The 19,927-nt window shown below is 48.7% G+C and overlaps 1 protein-coding gene across 4 annotated transcripts in view; it reads left to right on the top strand.

Moving 5' to 3' along the window:
• The window catches only part of STK11 (serine/threonine kinase 11), a 125,717-nt gene that overhangs the window by 75,533 nt on the left and 30,257 nt on the right, over positions 1-19,927 (top strand). For all 4 annotated transcript variants that reach the window (XM_063914349.1, XM_063914351.1, XM_063914350.1 and 1 more), the window contains exon 7: positions 476-533. In XM_063914349.1, the coding sequence (XP_063770419.1) occupies positions 476-533 (58 nt within the window). The remainder of the gene's footprint in view (positions 1-475; positions 534-19,927) is intronic.

Genomic DNA, 19,927 nt, shown 5'->3' with positions numbered 1-19,927 from the left:
ATTCTGTGGACCCTGCAGGAGAAATACGAAGTTATGGTAGACTTTCCTTCGTAACTCTATTTCTCTTAAGTCCACAGGGATCCAACCCTGACGCACCTGATTTGAGGATCCTTTCACCTACTAACCTCTTCCTTCTTTTACGAAAGGGTGTGCATGTGTGTTCTTCTCGCCTGATTAGGGCGCTCTGATGCTCATGCCTTGAGCTTTGGGAAATAGCTGAATTGCCTGAGCCAGGAGGTAAGGATATAGGAGTCTTGCCCGTTGGCATTCTGGGAGGCCGAAAGCTTTGATCAATTGGTGCCATTCCACTGACTCTACCTTATAGCCCAATGTTTATCCTGTGGATACTGTGAACTTAGGAGAAATAGAGTTATCGACGGTACTGTAAGTCTACCATGACTATGTATATTCTTACGAATTACTTTTTATTGATGCAAATATTCCTCGAAATAATCATTCTTTTTTTTCCCTCTAGGGATGTTGGAATATGACCCAACCAAAAGGTTTTCAATACAACAGATTCGTCGACACAAGTGAGTTAAGTCTCTTGCATCAATCATGATAACTCCTCCACCCCTGTGTAACAGAGATGCTTTGTACAGATCAGTGGACTTTTAACAGATCTATAGATATTATACTGGGAAATATCGGATATACTATTTCTTTATCCACCTTTTCCATTTCAGTTTTTAACCTGTATAATTACTCATGGGCTGTGGAGTGTTCTTTGCTCTTTATTAAGGAGTGGGAGGAAATGCTTCAATACACTTTCGGTGATAACAGACCTGCTATGCAAAATTACATTTAATGCTGAGACATTGCATTTTAAATTATTGCTTTATATGTGATTTATTTTTGTTTAGTTGTCTTTTTAAGCTCTCCCTCACACTCTTGTGCTTTTTTTCCGGTTTGTCCCCCTTTTCTTCCCTACTCCGTCTCTACTACTTTTGGCTGCTTTTTGCACTGCTTCATGAGTTCTTTCACTTAATTTCTAAAGCTTGTTTCTATTTCGTCCTTGAGGATGTTGGGCACTCTCAAAAGACCATGGGGTATAGACGGGATCCGCAGGAGACATGGGCACTTTAAGACTTTCAAAGGGGCGTGACCTGGCTCCTCCCTCTATATCCCTCCCCAGACTCAGTTTTAGAAATGTGCCCGGACGAGACAAAGGGCACTAGGAGGAGCTCTTAGAGTTTCTCTGAAAAGACTTAATGTTAGGTTTTTTATTTTGGGGAGATCTGCTGGCTACAGCCTCCCTGCTTTGTGGGAAAGAGGGGAGAGCAGTCTAGACCCACTTCTAATGAGTTTCAGGGCTATGCTGCTGCTGACAGGATGCCTTCAGCTCCTGAGAGGAGATGAACGCCGGGCTCTCCTGGATGCTCCCTCCCACAGCTTGCCGTCCCCCCTCTTCAGCCAGAAGTCAGAAGACAGGTGCGTATTGAGGAAAAGACATCTTCTTCAAAAAAACGGCATATAAGAGGTACCGCACAGCGGCTTGCCCAGTGCGCGCCAGGCTCCCGTTCAGGTCACACCGCTGGGTGCAGGGCGCTGGGGGGGGCGCCCTGGGGAGCTTGTTACCTCTATAAACTGGCTGGCAATGATATTCAGTGCCCAGGCACTGTTCGCAATACCCCCGCCAGGATAAATATATAAAATTAAGCGGGACGAAGCACGCCATGTTGGGGGCAGGGCTTCTTCCTCACTGCTCACTGGCGCCATTTTCCTCCTCAGTGAAGTGCTGGTCCTTCCTCACCCGCAGCAAGTACCAGGGGGCTCAAAACAGAAGGGGGGGGGGGCATATTTATTTATTATAAGTAAAGCGCAGCAGCTCTGGGACATTTATTAGTGTGGTCAGACCTGCTTATTTGGCGCTGGGGTGTGAGCTGGCTATTTCCCTTTGTGTTCCCTCACAGGCTTGGTGTGTGTGCTGTCTCTGGGTAGTCGACATGTCGGAGGCAGATTATCGGGGGATAATTTATCAGGGACACCGAATATTTTGTGGGTGGCCCTGTCGGCACCGCCGACTGCAGATTGGTTAACTACATTGAATGCCTTGCATGCTAGTGTCACGTCATTAAATCAAAAATTTGATCAGTCTGAATCTCAATCCCAGGTGTGGAAAAGATCAGTGGAGGACGCTTTATTACAAATGCAAGACCCTGCGGGGTCGCACAATCGTAGTTTTGACCAGTTAGTTGACACGGGTACCGACACGGACTCGGAGGCCGATGTCGATTATGCTGATTCTAGGTTGGACCCTAAATTGGCTAAGAGTATTCAGTATATGATTGTTGCTGTCAAATATATCTTGAATATTAATGAGGACCCTATTACACCTGAAACCAGGGTCCTTATTTACAAGGAAAAGAAGCGCTCGGTTACCTTTCCTCCTTGTTTCGAACTGAACGCTCTCTTTGATAGCATTAGGAACAGCCCTGATAAAAAATTTCTGATTCCTAAAAGGATCAGGGTGGCATACCCCTTTGCCGAGTCTGATAGGGATACGTGGGAAAATCCCCCCACAGTAGACAAAGCCCTGGCGCGTTTGTCAAAACAGGTAGCCCTCCCTGCAGCCCAATCGACTGCCCTTAAGGAGCCGGCGGACCGTAAGCAGGAGGCTACCCTAAAGGCTATTTTCACTACTACAGGGACGCTGCTCAGGCCTCTTATTGCGTCTGCGTGGGTCAGTAGTGCTATTGAAAAGTGGGCAGACACTTTGTCTTCTGATTGGGATACTCTGGATAGAGATAACATCCAGGTAACGCTTGGTTATATCAGAGATGCAGCTGCATACTTGAAAGAGGCTGCAAGGGATGCTGGCCTGCTAGGTGCTAAGGCGAATGCTATGTCCGTTGCGGCTAGGCGAGCGCTCTGGACTCACCAGTGGAATGCTGATTCCAAGAGAAATATGGAGTCTCTTCCTTTTAAAGGAAGGTGAACTTTTCGGTGACGGTCTTACTGATTTAGTATCAGCAGCTACCGCGGGTAAATCTACCTTATTACCTTCTGTTCCTACGCAACAGAAGAAACCGCTACATTATCAAATGCAGTCCTTTCGGCCCAACAAATATAGAAGAGGCCGAGGAAACTTCTTCCCGGCTACCAGAGGTAGAGGAAGAGGCAAGAGGGTACCCGCATCCTCGGGTTCCCAGGAGCAGAAGTCCTCCCCGGCTTCTGCCAAATCCTCCGCGTGACGCCAGGTCTTCCTTACAGGGGCCCGCACCGGTGGGGGTACGCCTAAAGCTTTTCAGTCAGGTCTTGGTTCGCTCTAGACCCTTGGGTATTGAGTATTGTGTCCCAAGGGTACAAACTGGAGTTTCAAGACGTTCCCCCTCACCGTTTTTTCAGATCAGCCTTACCAGCTTCGCTTCTGGACAGGGCTCTGGTCTGCGGTGCAGTACAAAACTTGTGTCAAAATCAGGTTGTGGTCCCGGTACCCCTGGCACATCAGGGGCAGGGGTTTTATTCAAGCCTGTTTGTGGTGCCGAAGCCGGATGGCTCGGTAAGACCAATCCTCAACCTGAAATCTCTCAATTTCTTCCTGGTGAAATTCAAATTCAAGATGGAGTCTCTCAGAGCGGTGATCTCCACTCTGGAGGAGGGGGAATTCATGGTCTCATTGGACATCAAGGACGCCTACCTTCATGTCCCCATTTATCCTCCTCATCAAAGTTTCCTGAGGTTTGCTATCCAGGATACGCACTACCAGTTTCAGACGTTGCCGTTTGGTCTATCCATGGCTCCGGGGATTTTCACCAAAGTAATGGTAGAAATGATGGTTCTCCTGCGCAAGCAAGGGGTTACAATTATCCCGTACTTGGACGATCTCCTGATAAAGGCGAGGTCCAAGGACAAATTGTTTCAGGACATTGCACTATCCCTGTCAATTCTACAACAGCACGGCTGGCTCCTGAACTTGCCGAAATCACAGTTAATCCCGACAACCCGGTTGGCGTTTTTGGGCATGATACTGCACTCGGTCCATCAGAGAGTGTTCCTCCCCATGGAGAAAGCTCGGGAAATTTATAGTCTGGTAAAAACTCCTGCTAAAACCGAAAACGGTCTCCATTCATCAATGCATCCAATTGCTGGGAAAAATGGTGGCGGCATACGAGGCCCTCCAGTTTGGGAGGTTCCATGCCAGAGTGTTCCAGTGGGACCTGTTGGACAAATGGTCCGGATCCCACCTTCATATGCACCGGAGGATAATTCTATCTCCCAACACCAGAGTCTCACTTCTGTGGTGGCTCCACAGCTCTCACCTCCTTGCGGGACGCCGGTTCGGGATCCAGGACTGGATCCTGGTAACCACGGATGCAAGTCTCCGAGGTTGGGGGGCAGTCACTCTGGGGGTGAGCTTCCAAGGAAGATGGTCAAGTACGGAAACGCATCTTCACATAAAAGTTCTGGAACTGAGAGCCATTTACAACGGCCTCCTACAAGCGGAACATCTTCTTCGGAACCTGCCGGTTCTGATCCAATCGGACAATGCCACGGCAGTGGCTTACATCAACCGCCAAGGCGGCACGAGAAGCAGAGCAGCAATGGCAGAAGCCACGAAAATTCTTCGTTGGGCGGAAAAACATACAAGCGCTCTGTCGGCAATATTCATTCCGGGAGTGGACAACTGGGAAGCAGACTTCCTCAGCAGACACGACCTTCATCCAGGAGAGTGGAGCCTCCATCAGGAGGTCTTCGCACTGATAACAGTTCGATGGGGGGTTATTGTTCCAGGTCCAGGGACCCTCAGGCGGAGGCAGTGGATGCGCTCACAACACCCTGGGTGTTTCCGTCGGTGTACATAAAGCCGCCAATTCTGACACGCGCCTGGCCCAGGCCAGGGCCAACAGCATGACCACTTTCCATGTGAGATATTTTAACTCCACAGATTTAAGTGGTTCAAACCAATGTGACTTTTGGAACCCAAAACTACATTGAGATCCCAAAGTGCCACTGGAGGCACAAAAGGAGGCTGTATATGCAGTACCCCTTTTACAAACGTCTGAACTTCAGGGACTGAAGCTGGTTCTTTTTGGAAGAAAATTGACAGGGCCGAAATTTGAACCTTAATGGACCCCAATTTCAGGCCCATAGACACTCCTGTTTGCAGGAACTGTAGGAATCGACCCAGTTGAATTTCCTCCGTCGGGCCTTACTGGCCTCGCACCACGCAACATATTTTCGCCAATTGCGGTGATAATGTTTTTGCGGTTACATCCTTCCTGGCTTTGATCAGGATAGGGATGACTTCATCCGGAATGCCTTTTTTCCTTCAGGATCCGGCGTTCAACCGCCATGCCGTCAAACGCAGCCGCGGTAAGTCTTGGAACAGACAGGGTCCTTGCTGGAGCAGGTCCCTTCTTAGAGGTAGAGGCCACGGATCCTCCGTGAGCATCTCTTGAAGTTCCGGTTACCAAGTCCTTCTTGGCCAATCCGGAACCACGAATATAGTGCTTACTCCTCTCCATCTTATCAATCTCAGTACCTTGGGTATGAGAGGCAGAGGAGGGAACACATACCCTGACTGGTACACCCACGGTGTTACCAGAGCGTCTACAGCTTATTGCCCGAGGGTCCCTGGACCTGGCGCAATACCTGTCGAGTTTTTAATCATGTGGAAGACTTCTGGGTGAAGTCCCCACTCTCCCGGGTGGAGGTCGTGCTGAGGAAGTCTGCTTCCCAGTTGTCCACTCCCGGAATGAATACTGCTGACAGTGCTATCACATGATTTTCCGCCCAGCGAAGAATCCTTGCAGCTTCTGCCATTGCCCTCCTGCTTCTTGTGCCACCCTGTCTGTTTACGTGGGTGACTGCCGTGATGTTGTCCGACTGGATCAACACCGGCTGACCTTGAAGCAGAGGTCTTGCTAAGCTTAGAGCATTGTAAATGTCCCTTAGCTTCAGGATATTTATGTGAAGTGATGTCTCCAGGCTTGACCATAAGCCCTGGATATTCCTTCCCTGTGTGACTGCTCCCCAGCCTCGCAGGCTGGCATCCGTGGTCACCAGGACCCAGTCCTGAATGCCTAATCTGCGGCCCTCTAGAAGATGAGCACTCTGCAACCACCACAGGAGGGACACCCTTGTCCTTGGTGACAGGGTTATCCGCTGATGCATCTGAAGATGCGATCCGGACCATTTGTCCAGCAGGTCCCACTGGAAAGTTCTTGCGTGGAATCTGCCGAATGGGATTGCTTCGTAGGAAGCCACCATTTTACCCAGAACCCTTGTGCATTGATGCACTGAGACTTGGCTCGGTTTTAGGAGGTTCCTGACTAGCTCGGATAACTCCCTGGCTTTCTCCTCCGGGAGAAACACCTTTTTCTGGACTGTGTCCAGGATCATCCCTAGGAACAGAAGACACGTCGTCGGAACCAGGTGCGATTTTGGAATATTGAGAATCCAATCGTGCTGCCGCAACACTACCTGAGATAGTGCTACACCGACCTCCAACTGTTCCCTGGATCTTACCCTTATCAGGGAATTGTCCAAGGAAGGGATAACTAAAATTCACTTCCTTCGAAGGAATATCATCATTTCGGCCATTACCTTGGTAAAGACCCGGGGTGCCGTGGACCATCCATACGGCAGCATCTGAACTGATAGTGACAGTTCTGTACCATAAACCTGAGGTACCCTTGGTGAGAAGGGTAAATTTTGACATGAAGGTAAGCATCCTTGATGTCCCGAGACATCATGTAGTCCCCTTCTTCCAGGTTCGCAATCACTGCTCTGAGTGACTCAATCTTGAATTTGAACCTCTGTACGTAAGTGTTCAAAGATTTTAGATTTAGAATCGGTCTCACCGAGCCGTCCGGCTTCGGTACCACAACAGTGTGGAATAATACCCCGTTCCCTGTTGCAGGAGGGGTATCTTGATTATCACCTGCTGGGAATACAGCTTGTGAATGGCTTCCAAAACTGTCTCCCTGTCAGAAGGAGACATCGGTAAAGCCAACTTTAGGAAACGGCGAGGGGGAGACGTCTCGAATTCTAATTTGTACCCCTGAGATATCACCTGAAGGATCCAGGGGTCTACTTGCGAGTGAGCCCACTGCGCGCTGAAATTCATTGAGACGGGCCCCCCACCGTGCCTGATTCTGCTTGTAAAGCCCCAGCGTATACTGCGGGCTTGGCAGAGGCGGGAGAGGGTTTCTGTTCCTGGGAACTGGCTGATTTCTGCAGCCTTTTTCCTCTCCCTCTGTCACGGGGCAGAAATGAGGAACCTTTTGCCCGCTTGTCCACTAAAAGACTGCGCCTGATAATACGGCATCTTCTCATGTTGAGAGGCGACCTGGGGTACAAACGTGGAATTCCCAGCTGTTGCCGTGGCCACCAGGTCTGAAAGACCGACCCCAAATAACTCCTCCCTTAATAAAGCAATACTTCCAAATGCCGTTTGGAATACGCATCACCTGACCACTGACGTGTCCATAACCCTCTACTGGTAGAAATGGACAACGCGCTTAGACTTGATGCCAGTCGGCAAATATTCCGCTGTGCATCACGCATATATAAAAATGCATCTTTTAAATGCTCTATAGGCAAAAATATACTGTCCCTATCTAGGGTATCAATATTTTCAGTCAGGGAATCCGACCACGCCAACCCAGCACTGCACATCCAGGCTGAGGCGATTGCTGGTCGCAGTATAACACTAGTATGTGTGTAAATACCTTTTAGGATACCCTCCTGCTTTCTATCAGCAGGATCCTTAAGGGCGGCCATCTCAGGCGAAGGTAGAGCCCTTACAAGCGTGTGAGCGCTTTATCCCCCCTAGGGGGTGTTTCCCAACGCACCCTAACCTCTGGCGGGAAAGGATATAATGCCAATAACATTTTAGAAATTATCAGTTGTTATCGGGGGAAACCCACGCATCATCACACACCTCATTTAATTTCTCAGATTCAGGAAAACTACAGGTAGTTTTTCCTCACCGAACATAATACCCCTTTTTTGGTGGTACTCGTATTATCAGAAATGTGTAAAACATTTTTCATTGCCTCAATCATGTAACGTGTGGCCCTACTGGAAGTCACATTTGTCTCTTCACCGTCGACACTGGAGTCAGTATCCGTGTCGGCGTCTATATCTGCCATCTGAGGTAACGGGCGCTTTAGAGCCCCTGACGGCCTATGAGACGTCTGGACAGGCACAAGCTGAGTAGCCGGCTGTCTCATGTCAACCACTGTCTTTTATACAGAGCTGACACTGTCACGTAATTCCTTCCAACAGTTCATCCACTCAGGTGTCGACCCCCTAGGGGGTGACATCACTATTACAGGCAATCTGCTCCGTCTCCACATCATTTTTCTCCTCATACATGTCGACACAAAAGCACCGACATACAGCACACACACAGGGAATGCTCTGATAGAGGACAGGACCCCACTAGCCCTTTGGGGAGACAGAGGGAGAGTTTGCCAGCACACACCAGAGCGCTATATATATACAGGGATAACCTTATATAAGTGTTTTTCCCCTTATAGCTGCTGTATAGTTAATACTGCGCCTAATTAGTGCCCCCCTCTCTTTTTTTAACCCTTTCTGTAGTGTAGTGACTGCAGGGGAGAGACAGGGAGCTTCCCTCCAACGGAGCTGTGAGGGAAAATGGCGCCAGTGTGCTGAGGAGATAGGCTCCGCCCCTTTTTCGCGGACTTTTCTCCTGCTTTTTTATGGATTCTGGCAGGGGTTAAATGCATCCATATAGCCCAGGAGCTATATGTGATGCATTTTTTTGCCAACCAATGTGTTTTTATTGCGTCTCAGGGCGCCCCCCCCCAGCGCCCTGCACCCTCAGTGACCGAAGTGTGAAGTGTGCTGAGAGCAATGGCGCACAGCTGCAGTGCTGTGCGCTACCTTGTTGAAGACAGGACGTCTTCTGCCGCCGATTTTCCGGACCTCTTCTGCTTTCTGGCTCTGTAAGGGGGCCGGCGGCGCGGCTCTGGGACCCATCCAAGCTGGGCCTGTGATCGTCCCTCTGGAGCTAATGTCCAGTAGCCTAAGAAGCCCAATCCACTCTGCACGCAGGTGAGTTCGCTTCTTCTCCCCTTAGTCCCTCGATGCAGTGAGCCTGTTGCCAGCAGGTCTCACTGAAAATAAAAAACCTAATCTAAAACTTTCACTAAGAAGCTCAGGAGAGCCCCTAGTGTGCACCCTTCTCGTTCGGGCACAGAGATCTAACTGAGGCTTGGAGGAGGGTCATAGGGGGAGGAGCCAGTGCACACCAGATAGTCCTAAAGCTTTCTTTAGATGTGCCCAGTCTCCTGCGGAGCCGCTATTCCCCATGGTCCTTACGGAGTCCCCAGCATCCACTTAGGACGTTAGAGAAATAGGATTTTAAATACCTACCGGTAAATCCTTTTCTATGAGTCCATAGAGGATGTTGGGCGCCCGTCCCAGTGCGTACTGTATCTGCAGTTTAGTTCTGGTTACACACAGGTTGTGTTTTTGGTTTTTTCTTCAGCTTGTTGCTGAGGTTTTGTCCATGTCCGTTGACATGTGTTCAGTTATCTGCCATGTTATACGGCATGCTTATGGCGTGAGCTGGTGTTGGCTCACTTTGTTTGTTAAGTCCTTTCCTCGTAATGTCCGTCTCGCCGGGCACAGTTCCAAACTGAGTCTGGGGAGGGATATAGAGGGAGGAGCCAGGTCACGCCCCTTTGAAAGTCTTAAAGGGCCCATGTCTCCTGCGGATCCCGTCTATACCCCATGGTCTTTTGAGAGTGCCCAACATCCTCTACGGACTCATAGAAAAGGATTTACCGGTAGATATTTAAAATCCTATTTTTCCAGGGTTGGCTAGTTTAAACCAAATGGTTTTAAACAAAACAAGACCCAAAACACTTTATTTTTATTTGATTATTATGCTGTGACTACAGGCACTGCACCGTGACTAATTAAAAAAAAGCCTATTATAAGGTAATCCTCTGGTATTCTTTCACATTCTTGTTGCTTGTGCTCCTCAGTCATCTTCAGCTCGTGTAGAAAGATTTCTCTGACGTCCTAGTGGATGCTGGGAACTCCGTAAGGACCATGGGGAATAGCGGCTCCGCAGGAGACTGGGCACAACTAAAGAAAGCTTTAGGACTACCTGGTGTGCACTGGCTCCTCCCTCTATGACCCTCCTCCAAACCTCAGTTAGAATCTTGTGCCCGGCTGAGTTGGATGCACACTAGGGGCTCTCCTGAGCTCCTAGAAAAGAAAGTATATTTTAGGTTTTTTATTTTCAGTGAGATCTGCTGGCAACAGACTCACTGCTACGCGGGACTAAGGGGAGAAGAAGCGAACCTACCTGCTTGCAGCTAGCTTGGGCTTCTTAGGCTACTGGACACCATTAGCTCCAGAGGGATCGAACACAGGGCCCGACCTCGATCGTCCGGTCCCGGAGCCGCGCCGCCGTCCCCCTTACAGAGCCAGAAGCATGAAGATGGTCCTGAAAATCGGCGGCAGAAGACTTCGGTCTTCAACAAGGTAGCGCACAGCACTGCAGCTGTGCGCCATTGCTCCTCATGCACACCTCACACTCCGGTCACTGATGGGTGCAGAGCGCTGGGGGGGGGGGGGGGGGGGGGGGGGGGGGGCGGGCGGGCGGGCGCCCTGAGCAGCAATATTAACACCTTGGCTGGCAAAATAATCACAATATATAGTCCCAGAGGCTATATATGTGAAAAAATACCCCTGCCAGGATCCATAAAAAAGCGGGAGAAAGTCCGCCGAAAAAGGGGCGGGGCTATCTCCCTCAGCACACTGGCGCCATTTTCTCTTCACAGTGCAGCTGGAAGACAGCTCCCCAGGCTCTCCCCTGTAGTTTTCAAGCTCAAAGGGTTAAAAAGAGAGGGGGGGCACTAAATTTAAGCGCAAAATCTGTGTATTATAGCAGCTATAAGGGAAAAATCACTGTGGGTAGTGTGAATCCCTGCATTATATAGCGCTCTGGTGTGTGCTGGCATACTCTCTCTCTGTCTCCCCAGAGGACTTTGTGGGGTCCTGTCCTCAGTCAGAGCATTCCCTGTGTGTGTGCGGTGTGTCGGTACGGCTGTGTCGACATGGTTGATGAGGAGGCTTATGTGGAGGCGGAGCAGATGCCGATAAATGTGATGTCGCCCCCTGTGGGGCCGACACCAGAGTGGATGGATAGGTGGAAGGTATTAACCGACAGTGTCAACTCCTTACATAAAAGGCTGGATGACGTAACAGCTGTGGGACAGCCGGCTTCTCAGCCCGCGCCTGCCCAGGCGTCTCAAAGGCCATCAGGGGCTCAAAAACGCCCGCTACCTCAGATGTCAGACACAGATGTCGACACGGAGTCTGACTCCAGTGTCGACGAGGTTGAGACATATACACAATCCACTAGGAACATCCGTTGCATGATCTCGGCAATGAAAAATGTGTTACACATTTCTGACATTAACCCAGGTACCACAAAAAAGGGGTTTTATGTTTGGGGAGAAAAAGCAGACAGTGTTTTGTTCCCCCATTAGATGAGTGAATGAAGTGTGTGAAGAAGCGTGGGTTCCCCCGATAAGAAACTGGTAATTTCTATAAAGTTACTGATGGCGTACCCTTTCCCGCCAGAGGATAGGTCACGTTGGGAGATATCCCCTAGGGTGGATAAGGCGCTCACACGTTTGTCAAAAAAGGTGGCACTGCCGTCTTAGAATACGGCCACTTTGAAGGAGCCTGCTGATAGAAAGCAGGAGGCTATCCTGAAGTCTGTATATACACACTCAGGTACTTATACTAAGACCTGCATTTGCCTCAGCATGGATAGTGCTGCTGCAGCGTGGTCTATTACCCTGTCAGGACAGGGATACTATTTGCTAACCATAGAGCATATTAAAGATGTCGTCTTATATATGAGGGATGCACAGAGGGATATTTGCCGGCTGGCATCCAGAATTAATGCAATGTCCATTCTGCCAGGAGGGTATTAGGGACCCGGCAGTGGACAGGCGATGCTGACTTTAGAAGGCACATGAAGATTCTGCCTTATAAGGGTGAGGAATTGTTTGGGGATGGTCTCTGGGTCCTCGTATCCACAGCAACAGCTGGGAAGGAAAAAAATTACCTCAAGTTTCCTCACAGCCTAAGAAAGCACCGTATTATAAGGTACAGTCCTTTCGGCTTCAGAAAAGCAAGCGGGTTAAAGGCGCTTCCTTTCTGCACAGAGACAAGGGAAGAGGGAAAAAGCTGCACCAGACAGCCAGTTCCCAGGATCAAAAATCTTCCCCCGCTTCCTCTGAGTCCACCGCATGACGCTGGGGCTCCACAGGTGGAGCCAGGTGCGGTGGGGGCGCGTCTCGGGAACTTCAGCGACCAGTGGGCTCGCTCACAGGTGGATCCCTGGGTTCTGCAAGTAGTATCACAGGGATACAAGCTGGAGTTTCGGGGCGACTCCCCCTCGCCGTTACCTCAAATCAGCCTTGCCTGCTGCCCTCGAGGAGAGGTAGTACTGGCGGCAATTCACAAGCTGTACTTCCAGCAGGTGATAATCACGGTACCCCTCCTTCAACAAGGCCGAGGTTACTATTCCACAATGTTTGTGGTACCGAAACCAGACGGTTCGGTGAGACCCATTTTTAAATTGGAAATCCTTTAACACTTATATACGAAGGTTCAAGTTCAAAATGGAATCGCTCAGGGCGGTTATTGCAAGCCTGGACGAAGGGGATTACATGGTATCACTGGACATCAAGGATGCTTACCTGCATGTCCCCATTTACCCTCCTCACCAGGAGTACCTCAAAATTGTGGTACAAGACTGTCATTACCAATTCCAGACGTTGCCGTTGGTCTGTCCCCGGCACCGAGGGTGTTTACCAAGGTAATGGCCGAAATGATGATACTCCTTCGAAAAAAGGGAGTTATAATTATCCCGTACTTGGACGATCTCCTTATAAAGGCGAGGTCCAGGGAGCAGTTGTTCGTCGGAGTAGCACTATCTCGGGAAGTGCTACAACAGCACGGCTGGATTCTGAATAGTCCAAAGTCGCAGCTGGTTCCTACGACGCGTCTACTGTTCCTGGGTATGGTTCTGGACACAGAACAGGAAAAAGGGTTTCTCCCGGAGTAGAAGGCCAAGGAGTTGTCATCTCTAGTCAGAGACCTCCTAATACAAATACAGGTGTCGGTGCATCAATGCACGCGAGTCCTGGGAAAGATGGTAGTTTCTTACGAAGAAATTCCATTCGGTAGGTTCCATGCGAGGATCTTCCAGTGGGATCTGTTGGACAAGTGGTCCGGGTCGCATCTTCAGATGCATCGGCTGATAACCCTGTCTCCAAGGGCCAGGGTGTCGCTGTTGTGGTGGCTGCAGAGTGCTCATCTTCTAGAGGGCCGCAGATTCGGCATACAGGACTGGGTCCTGGTGACCACAGATGCCAGCCTTCGAGGCTGGGGGGCAGTCACACAGGGAAGAAACTTCCAAGGACTATGGTCAAGTCAGGAGACTTCCCTACACATAAATATTCTGGGACTAAGGGCCATTCACAATGCCCTAAGTCAGGCTAGACCCCTGCTTCAACACCAGCCGGTGCTGATCCAGTCAGACAACATCAGGGCGGTCGCCCATGTAAACCAGCAGGGCGGCACAAGAAGCAGGATGGTGATGGCAGAAGCCACAAGGATTTTCCGATGGGCGGAAAATCATGTGTTAGCACTGTCAGCAGTGTTCATTCCCGGAATGGACAACTGGGAAGCAGACTTTCTCAGCAGGCACGACCTCCACCCGGGAGAGTGGGGACTTCATCCAGAAGTCTTCAAAATGATTGTACACCATTGGGAAAGGCCACAGGTGGACATGATGGCGTCCCGCCTCAACAAAAAGCTAAAAAGATATTGCGCCAGGTCAAGGGACCCTCAGGCGATAGCTGTGGACGCTCTGGTAACACCGTGGGTGTACCAGTCGGTGTATGTGTTCCTTCCTTTGCCTCTCATACCCAAGGTATTGAGAATACTAAGAAGGAGAGGAGTAAGAACTATACTCGTGGTTCCGGATTGGCCAAGAAGAGCTTGGTACCCAGAACTTCAAGAAATGATCTCAGAGGACCCATGGCCTCTGCCGCTCAGACAGGACCTGCTGCAGCAGGGGCCCTGCCTGTTCCAAGACTTACCACGGCTGTGTTTGACGGCATGGCGGTTGAACACCGGATCCTAAAGGAAAAAGGCATTCCGGAGGAAGTCATTCCTACGCTGATTAAGGCTAGGAAAGATGTGATCGCAAAATATTATCACCGCATATGGCAATAATAGGTTGCTTGGTGTGAGGCCAGGAAGGCCCCAACGGAGGAATTTCAACTGGGTCGATTTCTGCACTTCCTACAGTCAGGAGTGACTACGGGCCTAAAATTGGGTTACGTTAAGGTCCAGATTTCGGCTCTGTACATTTTCTTCCAAAAAGACCTGGCTTCACTGCCTGAAGTTCAGACTTTTGTTAAGGGAGTGCTGCATATTAAGCCCCCGTTTGGGCCTCTAGTGGCATCTCAACGTGGTGTTTGATTTCCTGAAGTCGCATTGGGTTGAGCCACTTAAATCCGTAGAGCTAAAATACCTCACGTTGAAAGTGGTCATGCGGTTGGCCTTGGCGTCGGCCAGGCGTGTATCAGAATTGACTGTTTTGTCATGCAAAAGCCCTTATCTGATTTTCATATGGATAGGGCGGAATTGAGGTCTCGTTCCCAATTCCTTCCTAAGGTGGTATCAGCTTTTCATGTGAACCAACCTATAGTGGTGCCTGCGGCTACGTGGGACTTGGAGGACTCCAAGTTACTGGACGTAGTCAGGGCCCTGAAAATGTATGTTTCCAGGACGGCTGGAGTCAGGAAAACTAACTCGCTATTTATCCTGTATGCACCCAACAAGCTGGGTGCTCCTGCTTCTGAGCAGACTATTGCTCGCTGGATCTGTAGCACGATTCAACTTGCACATTCTGCGGCTGGACTGCCGCACCCTAAATCTGTAAAAGCCCATTCCACGAGGAAGGTGGGCTCGTCTTGGGCGGCTGCCCGAGGGTCTACAACTTTGCCGAGCTGTTACTTGGTCGGGTTCAAACATTTTTGCAAAAGTCTACAAGTTTGATACCCTGGCTGAGGAGGACCTTGAGTTTGCTCATTCGGTGCTGCAGAGTCATCCGCACTCTCCCGCCCGTTTGGGAGCTTTGGTATAATCCCCATGGTCCTTACGGAGTTCCCAGCATCCACTAGGACGTCAGAGAAAATAAGATTTTACTCACCGGTAAATCTATTTCTCGTAGTCCGTAGTGGATGCTGGGCGTCCGTCCCAAGTGCGGATTGTCTGCAATACTTGTATATAGTTATTGCCTAACTAAAGGGTTATTGTTGTGAGCCATCTGTTAGTGAGGCTCAGATATATTTCATACTGTTAACTGGGTATAATATCACGAGTTATACGGTGTGATTGGTGTGGCTGGTATGAGTCTTACCCGGGATTCCAAATCCTTTCCTTATTGTGTCAGCTCTTCCGGGCACAGTATCCTAACTGAGGTCTGGAGGAGGGTCATAGAGGGAGGAGCCAGTGCACACCAGGTAGTCCTAAAGCTTTCTTTAGTTGTGCCCAGTCTCCTGCGGAGCCGCTATTCCCCATGGTCCTTACGGAGTTCCCAGCATCCACTACGGACTACGAGAAATAGATTTACCGGTGAGTAAAATCTTATTTTTTTTGTTCGTTTAGTTTATTCGACGCTTCGAATCAGACTGGGAACTGAAAAGGCCTCTAAACTAGTGTTTTTTTTATTCAAAATGTTTATTGCCAGTGGCATGCCCAGTGCTAAAGCTTAACTTCTTCTTTGTGTGTGTTTGTTTGTTTGTTTGTTTGTGTGTGTGTCTCTGAAAAGTGCTTTTGCATTTTCCATTTTGTATTACTATTCAGATTTATTTGATTATAAGTAATAAGTAGGACTAATGCTTAACTTATTTTCAATTTCATCTATCTGTGAGTGTACTTTGGCAACTATTCCTGAAGCAGTGAAAAGAGTGAAGTGAGCCAGTGGAGAAGTTGCCCATGGCAACCAATTAGTGTTGAGGTAGCATTTATAAAGTGCTTTTTATAAAATTATACATAGCAGCTTATTGGTTGCCGTGGGCAACTTCACTGGCTGACTTCTCCACACTTTTCACTGCTTCATGAATAGACCCCATTGTATGTTTTAATATGTTCAGTCTATTTACATTTATTCAGATGTAATAAGAATATTAAGGGGTGTATTCAATAAGTGTCGGAAGCTGTCGTCTTGTCACAAAGACTGCAACTTCCGACAAATTTAGGTCGGAAGGGGTTTCGACCTGTTCATTAGGGCCCCATGTTTTTCGACAAGTTGGGAAATCCGACTTGTTGGAAGCTATCGGAATACACTCAGATCGGGGGCTTCAGCCGTGTGTATTGTAGGAAGCGCGGCCAAACTCAACAGGTTTTAGCCCCGTTTCCGACAATGTCAATCCGACTTTAAAAAAAAGTCGTATTGGCAGTGTCGGGAATGGGCAAAACCTGTCGGGTTTGGCCGCGGTACTGAATACTGACCTGTCGGATCCTTTCCATTGGAAAAGATCCGACATGTATTGAACATACCTCTAAGCAGCAAAAAATAAAAAAATAAAAAAATATTGAAAGATGTAAAATAAATCATATCAAAGCCTAATTACTGTGGATTGTTAATGTTAGAAAGCATTAAAACATAGTTGATCAAGTTTTCTAATACTAAGCAATGTTTCACAATATTAACATAATAAGCAGGATTCAATTTATTTTTTCATTAAAACATTAATTGCAAAAAAACAAACAGGTTTAACCCAAAAATAAGGTTTAAACAAAAAAAACACTTTTTTCTAACCCTGCTGTTTAATATCTTCTACCACACTTCCCTTTTCATGTTTTTTTTTTTTCTTCCTCCTCCATTTCATCTTCATTTTATTTCTTTTTTTTTTTTTTTCGTTATCCTTCTCTGCCTTCCAATCTTCTTCCTGCGTCATGATTGTCCCACAGGGTCTCTTCATAATGCAAGCTTAGCTCACTGCATAAAGCTTTTATACTTACAGATATATAGGGTACAGTTCTGTTCTTGTTGGTCCTATATACCTCCCTTCAATGTTTGCCAAGTCAGCATCAGCTTAAAGGTTATTTTATTTTAAAATAATGGCTCATACAGTGCAGTGCAGATTTCTTCTTAAGCTGGGTATTCACTTTGCAGATCACTGTAGATCAGATAAACCAGGGTCAGGGAACTTCTTACCTTTTACCCCAAAATATATTTAGATACACCGACGTTACCCCCTTGATTTGAAAGGAAGGAAATCATATATTATTGTGCATATATACTGGCTATCACTGTTTATATGGTATTTCTGAGATACAGTGTGTGTGTGTGTGTGTGTGTGTGTATATATATAATGTGTGTACATGTGTGTGTGTGTGTGTGTGTATATATATATATATATATATATATACTCGAGTACCTAATTCTACCACAAAAACCTGGGAAAACTTATTGACTCGAGTATAAGTCTAGGGTGGGAAATGCAGCTCTAGCCGTACACAGCCCTCAGTGCCAGATATGCCCTCATACTGCCAGATATGCCCCCATACTGCCAGATATGCCCCCATACTGCCAGATATGCCCCCATACTGCCAGATATGCCCCCATGCTGCCAGATATGCCCTCATGCTGCCAGATATGCCCTCATGCTGCCAGATATGCCCTCATGCTGCCAGATATGCCCCTCATGCTGCCACATATGCCCCACAGTGGAAGATGTGCCAGATATGCCCTCATGCTGCCAGATATACCCTCATGCTGCCAGATATGCCCTCATGCTGCCACATATGCCCCACAGTGCCAGATATGCCCCTCATGCTGCCAGATATGCCCCACAGTGCCAGATATGCCCCTCATGCTGCCACATATGCCCCTCATGCTGCCACATATGCCCCTCATGCTGCCACATATGCCCCTCATGTTGCCACATATGCCCCCTCCCCAAGTGCCAAATATGCTCCCCCAGTGCCTGTTACTTACCCCTCCGTCGATCCCGCGCTGTCTTCTGAAGGAGGGACACGGAGCGCACAGCGCGCGCCTCTCTTGTGTCCCTCCTGCATCTCCGGCGGGTCTATTAAATGAAGTGCCGGTTCGTGATCAGAGGTCACGTACGGGTACTTCCTTTAATAGACCCGCCGCTGCCGCCGGAGATGCAGGAGGGACACAGGAGAGGCGCGCGCTGTGTGCTCCGTGTCCCTCCTTCACACTGCTCTGCCTGTCACACTGCACTGCCACTGACTCGAGTAAAAGCCAAGGTGGCTTTTTCAGCACAAAAAAAAGTGCTGAAAAAGTCGGCTTGTACTCGAGTATATACGATATATATATAATTTTTTTTTAATTATTTTCGCCAATTATTTTTTGGCAATTAATGGGTTAATTAACACTTTCTCCCCAAAACACCAGAATGAATGTAAGAAAGATGGAAAGGAGGGGGGGGGGGGGGAGGAGAGAGAGACACGACTTTTAGGAGACAGGTGGTCACATCATCACCTCAGTAATGTCAGTGGGAATTTCCCACTGTTATGTGGGCCACTGTCTGATCCTGCGGAACTCCGTCCGCGGTCAGCAACAGAACACTTCACTTCAAGTTCTGTGTGTGGCTCGGCGGGCCGCGGGAGGACAGGACAGGACAGAGCAGGACGGGCGGACGTGAGGGAGCGCGGTGTGTCGTCCGCACGTCACACCACGGCCAGGAACACAGCACAGGGCGACCAGGAGCGCAGGGGCGGGCAGGAGGGAGCGCGGTGTGACGTCAGCATGTCATATCGCGAGCCGGCCGGTGCTTGACGGGGCTTTGTCTTGGCAGCGCAACCGTCCATTACCTCCAGGAATTTCATTTTTACCCCATTTGGGGTAATTTACCCCTGTTCCCTGACCACTGAGTTAAACGCTCCGATCCTATGAGCGATTATCCAATCAGTGTGCACCCTGTACACACTGACCTATTATTAACACAAGTGTGCCTTCTTCAATTGAATCAGGAGGTCTGGCATTGTAATTTATATGCAGGACATAAAATATGACCTCCCGTCCGTTGCAGGAGTGTTTAAATCAGTTTATCGGCTATCACTTCGGAATACACACCTATGTAATTATTGGGTTGATCAGACATATTTATTGATCCACCCGATGATTGCATAGTTGTGTACCCAGCTTTACTTATGCAGATTATGGGGATCTTGTAGAGGGGAGGCAGCTAGCCAGCAACCTCCTGCTTATTAAATCTGCTATTCTATAAAATCACACAAATCAGTGGTTAAAACGCCATGGTGGTTTTTGTTTTGACCACATGAATTGCCTTTGTTGACTGTCTCTGTAGGCATTGTTGTGTCACAGCTGACAGAAGGTAGATGCTGACTGTAGTTTATAGTAAGATGTCATAATTGTTTTATTACCTTTTTTCAATATCTCTAATTAGAATTCCATTCTTTGCTCACCTTCTAATCACTTTTACTGATGCGGGGTACACTGGGCTCCACAGGGAATGACATCGGGGGTGTAGCGTAGGATCTTGATCCGAGGTACCAACAGGCTCAAAGCTTTGACTGTTCACAGAATGCCTAGTGCTGCCTCGCCTACGTGCACAGGAGCTCAGTTTTGTAGTTGGTGTCATGCAGTAAGCAGGCATACAACAGGGGGGCTGCTCCAGCAGCCCTGAGAGAAGCTTTTAAAGTATATTGAAGACTTCAAGGGCTGCAGCAGAGACACTGACTGTGTTAGATGTCAGTCAGACATCTCCTACTGCAGCTCCATCACCTCCCCCAGCTGCGCTGTACACTACAGCGCCCTGGTTGCCGGGTACCTACAGCGGAGGCTCCGGTTTTCTTCCAAGTTAGTCACACACACGACCGCTGTTCTCCCGGATTGCGTGGCCACACT

This window comes from Pseudophryne corroboree, chromosome 1, assembly GCF_028390025.1.
Source record: "Pseudophryne corroboree isolate aPseCor3 chromosome 1, aPseCor3.hap2, whole genome shotgun sequence".
Lineage (NCBI taxonomy): Eukaryota > Metazoa > Chordata > Amphibia > Anura > Myobatrachidae > Pseudophryne > Pseudophryne corroboree.
This window is presented reverse-complemented; position numbering and strand designations above follow the sequence as displayed.